The sequence below is a fragment of the Lygodium microphyllum genome, chromosome 27, assembly GCF_053477565.2.
Source record: "Lygodium microphyllum isolate KBCC chromosome 27, Lygodium_microphyllum_v1.1.10, whole genome shotgun sequence".
Lineage (NCBI taxonomy): Eukaryota > Viridiplantae > Streptophyta > Polypodiopsida > Schizaeales > Lygodiaceae > Lygodium > Lygodium microphyllum.
Genome location: NC_141161.1, coordinates 64,412,685 through 64,417,162, shown reverse-complemented (window position 1 = coordinate 64,417,162; position 4,478 = coordinate 64,412,685). Strand labels below are relative to the sequence as shown.

Genomic DNA, 4,478 nt, shown 5'->3' with positions numbered 1-4,478 from the left:
AAGGCCCTATTATCCCCAATTGCACGTAGCAGAGTATGTGGTGCCTTGTGGGTTGAAGCTCATGGTGTTGAACACTATAGGAGAAACAAAGGAGAAAAGCCCCTTTTCTCACATGGGAAAAATTTAAAAGATTTCCCTTGGTAGTGCAGCCCGTATCTTGCTTTGTGTAGGGCAGCGAATGCCCGGACGCGGGGACATATCCGTGTCCGGCAAGGTAGTGTGTGTCCCAAGGGAAGAGAGTGTTCTGCTAGGGCAATCATCAGGGCCATGCTTACGGGTCCAGAAATGGCAACTCGTGGACGCAGCAGGCGCGAAGAAAGGGGGGCAAGTGGGTGGAGAAGAAAGCTCTCGTGGACATTGGGCCACTCTTGTTTAGTAAACGCAGCAGAAGGAAGTTTGAAAGAAAGGAGCGAGACACAGAGAGATGTTTATAATAGCATACCCGGCCCATCACCATCTACCCTTGTTGAAGTGCTCGTCTGACGAGCCTTTCCTCTTCTGTCGTACTGTTTTTTTTCTTCTTCTTCTTCTTCTTCCTCAGGCTTTCATGGCGTGCATAGCTCTTCCTCCAATGATCAAGAAGAAGGTTTCCTCCTTATCCGAAAAAAAGCATTTCTGTTTAGCTTCCATGGAAGCAAGCAAATTCTTTGTTTTTCATGAAGCAAGCAAGCAAATTCTCTGGTTTTTAATGGCCACGTCTTGAGGCGTTTCTGTTGTTATCTCTTTTGTTCTTCAGGCATTCATGCATAAATAAACAATTGTTGCCTTCATTGAGGAAAGCAAATTCTCTGTTTCTCAGGCCTGCCTCTTGAGGTGTTGCCTCCATTGAAATAAACAATTTTTGTCTTTTATGTTTTGTTCTTCAGGTATTCAAGTATACACAAACAACTGTCTCTTGAGGTGTTGCCTCATTTGAAGTGAACAATTTCAGTCTATACTTGTTTTGTTCTCCAGGCATTCATGCATAATCAAACAATTGTGTCTTCCTTTTTGGTTTTTCTCTTGCAGACATTCAAGCATTTCTGTGTTAAGAATGAAGGACATGGCCGGCACCTTCTCGTCTGATATCCTCCACAGAGCTTGAATCCATGTACGGCACCTACATTGTGTGGCGGACTGCGTTTTTGGTTGATCCAGGACCTCAAAAGCTGGAGGTTGATGCCCCGGATTGAAAGCTTTTGCCAGCGTTTCGTCAGGAGCGTGGTGCCCCCGTTGGAGAAGCTCAGTGCCCGGATTCTTTCCTTTCAAAAAGGAGTATTATGTCAAAATAGAACTGGTTGGTCTATTTGTGTTGCAAGCTGTTCAAGTCGTGCCCAAAACGCCCCCCTCAAGTGACAGGGTTTTTCCGTTGGATTAACATAAACTTGACTGAATTTTGCTCTCTTGTGAGCAAAATCATGGATGAACTTGCAGAGACCCAAACATTGTTGTACCCAGAAGCCACATTTGAATTAGAGATACAGAGCCCTCCTAACTCTTATACATATTATAACCTTTCTGTTGGGCATGGCAAGCCCACTTTTGGGCCTGTTACAACATGGTTTGATGTTAAAGTTTTCTACATCAGAGTTAGTTCATGCCTTCTGAGTGAAGCTCCAAACTCTCTCTTTATTCTTTTCCCAAAGAGGGAGATTAACACTGAACTTGAGGTGAATGGTGGTAGAATCTCTCCTCTTGAGAGAGCTTGTTTTGCCCTTCGCAGGGATAGAGTCGATTCTGATTCGGCAGAAGTGACATATGTGAATACTAACAATCTAAGGACCACAGGAGATCTTGCATTTGAAGTGTATGACAGAGATGAGCTTATACTTTCTGGTATGCTCTCTCGTACTGATTGTGGGAAGGACCATCACTTGCTGGTCCAGGCACACAGCTCGGTGGGGACGTCGCCCTTGAGCAATGAAGCAGGGTGGAATATGGACTGCACTTGTGGCATAAGATCACAAGATTGTTGCTTTTTGAAAGGCAGAACAGACTTTTCTATGGTGAGCCCTTCCATGGAAGTATATGTGGCTGGAAGGAGCTCTGGTCTTCCAATAGTTTTAACTCAGACAGTACATTTGACAGTGCGGAGGAGGAATACAAGGTGCTCTACATTGGACGCTATTCCAGAAGAGGAAGCTGCTGATCCTAACAAAGCTGTGGCTGATCAGGTATTCATTTCTCAATGTTTCTGCAAAAGGTTGATTCTATTATGGCCAGTGCCCGTAATCTTTGGTTGAGCTTAATGTCATCTAGGACCATTGTATTGGCTGTCATGGAGGTTTCCCACAAGAATGGTCTCTGTTTTATAATGAAGTGCTTGTCCACAGAACTCACAAGTCCTACAAAAAAGACAATAAGTAATGCCATATATTGTGTGGCATACTTGTTTGTGCAGAGTGCGTGTCTCAGCAAAAGTCACGTGAAGCTGTTCATGTGCAATTCACCTGCCAGTATTCAATTGTATGCAATATGGCTGCCAGTTGCAAATCTTCGGTACTCATGTATTTATGTCGAGAAAATCAAATATTGTTGGTTCTCTAAAGTGGTTGCACTAACCATTCATGTACTGGATAGTCCTAAGGGTGGGTATACAAGACTGCAAATAGGAGAGAAGTCATGTATTGGATGGTGATACATGCTGGCCTAGAACTTCGGCAACAACTGAATACTCTGAATTGTGTTGTGGAAATTATTTTTCAACACCCTTAATCTGCAGACTTACATTTGGGTACACCAGCAGATGAAACGGACACCTGTTGCATAGGTTATGTGAAGGTTGAATGAGTCCTGGTGCATTTATTGTTGATTAATGCAAGGGCTAATGTGTTATGGTGTCTCAACAAATATGTAGGTGCCTCGGGCAAGTTTTAATGGAAGAGTCTTTCTTCTTAAACGCTTTTGGTTTAGCAGAATGCTTTCCTAATTCAGTTACAGAGTAGCTTTCTGTCTACTGTTTTCATTTTTTTATTTGTGTTGCTTGTGGAATTCTGATTTTCGCCAGACATTTATCACGTTTACTTTTCTGGATTGCTTACACTATTCGTGTCTACACTGCTACAATAAATAAGTGATTTTTGTTTCCAGGCTGCTGAAGATGAATCCTATGCTAAAATTGCAACACACTCATTGATGGGTGACCTGCCACATAACATCTACTTCTCAGATGTGAGATTGGGTGGAGAGAAAGCAGAGTTGTCTTCTTTCAATGCAGGGGTGAGAGTGGGCGTTGGCCTAGGACTGGGTATGTGTCTTGGCATTGGAATTGGTTTGGGTATATTGCTGAGAACATACAGTGCAGCGGCAGGATCCTTCAAAAGACGACTTTTCTGAAGGCATAGATGAAGTGCTAAAATGCAACTATGCTGAAGGTCAAACTTCCAGTTTTATAAAGCCTTAGCGACAGTTCATGAAAGTTCCTGTAGCTTAATGATTGAACATATGATTTTTGTAGATTTCTAATGAAGTTTTTGCAGCATGGAGGGTTGTTAACAGTGGACTAATTGATTTCACAAGTGTAGGTAAGCCCCTTGGCAAACCTTTGGGGATTAGTACTGAAGTCGGTACAATAAATATTGTGTGGACAGACAAGCTGAACATGTACATAACAGGCTAATGGGCGCTGTGCAGTGTTGGGCTCTTGACTGTAGGCTGTCCTTCCATGATGTAATGCATGGTTGCTTACCTAATAAAAGTACTTGAAGAGAATCCATTCATTTCACACGCATGCATGTGCATTTGTGCACATTTATATTGTTAATTTTGTTGGCAACTGATGGTAGAGGCCCCATCACATGCTGGCTAGACTGACTTGTCTAATTTGGCTTAATTAAAGCTGTGAAAATGATATTTATCAGTTATGGGCATACCTGAACATTATCATTGTTGAATGTAGAGACATTCCCAAGAATGACCATGTACTCAAAGCTGCGGGTTTCAAGGTTTTTTATAGCAAAAACTTATTATTTTCCTGCAAGGAAAAACAAATATTTTAATGTCAGAGAGATGAATGTGGCTCCATATACAGGCAGTCTTCTCAAATTGTCTACACGTTGCTATAGGAACAACATGAGTTGTTTATATATAACAATTTTCACATTGGAACTTGGCTTCACATATAGGCACTCTTTCTCAAATTGTTTAGACCTTGGTTTAGGTACAACACGAGTTGTTTATGTATCACAATTTTCACATTGGAACTTAGCCCCTTAGCCTTTGCATAATGAGTTAATGATTAAAAAAATCAACAAGTATGTTACAATATAAGCTAAAACCTCAGGAGTATCGCTAGTGAGCTTGATGATGCTCTCTGGTCCAAAGTCCCCTTACATGCATAAATCAAGGTCAAAATCTTTGTCTAACAAGAGTTGTGAGAGAGACATGAAATCTAGAACTAGTTAAACCCTCCATTTGATTATTGTAGGACATCTTAGATGTGTGGTCATTATATCCCTGTTGATGAAAAAAAAAGTTGAATGTTGTGACAACAAACCATT

General features: G+C 41.6%; 1 protein-coding gene across 2 annotated transcripts; it reads left to right on the top strand.

Moving 5' to 3' along the window:
• Window positions 1-200: 200 nt before the first annotated feature.
• Window positions 201-3,703, top strand: LOC148012396 (uncharacterized protein At1g01500-like). Of its 2 annotated transcripts, XM_087669567.1 has the most exons (4): window positions 201-586; window positions 867-900; window positions 1,009-2,153; window positions 3,070-3,703. In XM_087669567.1, the coding sequence occupies exons 3-4, from the start codon at window positions 1,398-1,400 to the stop codon at window positions 3,313-3,315; spliced, it is 1,002 nt and encodes a 333-aa protein (XP_087525693.1). In that variant the 5' UTR covers window positions 201-586; window positions 867-900; window positions 1,009-1,397; the 3' UTR covers window positions 3,316-3,703. The 2 variants fall into 2 exon arrangements, with proteins under 2 accessions (XP_087525693.1, XP_087525692.1); XM_087669566.1 differs by lacking the exon at window positions 867-900.
• The last annotated feature ends 775 nt before the right edge of the window (window positions 3,704-4,478 follow it).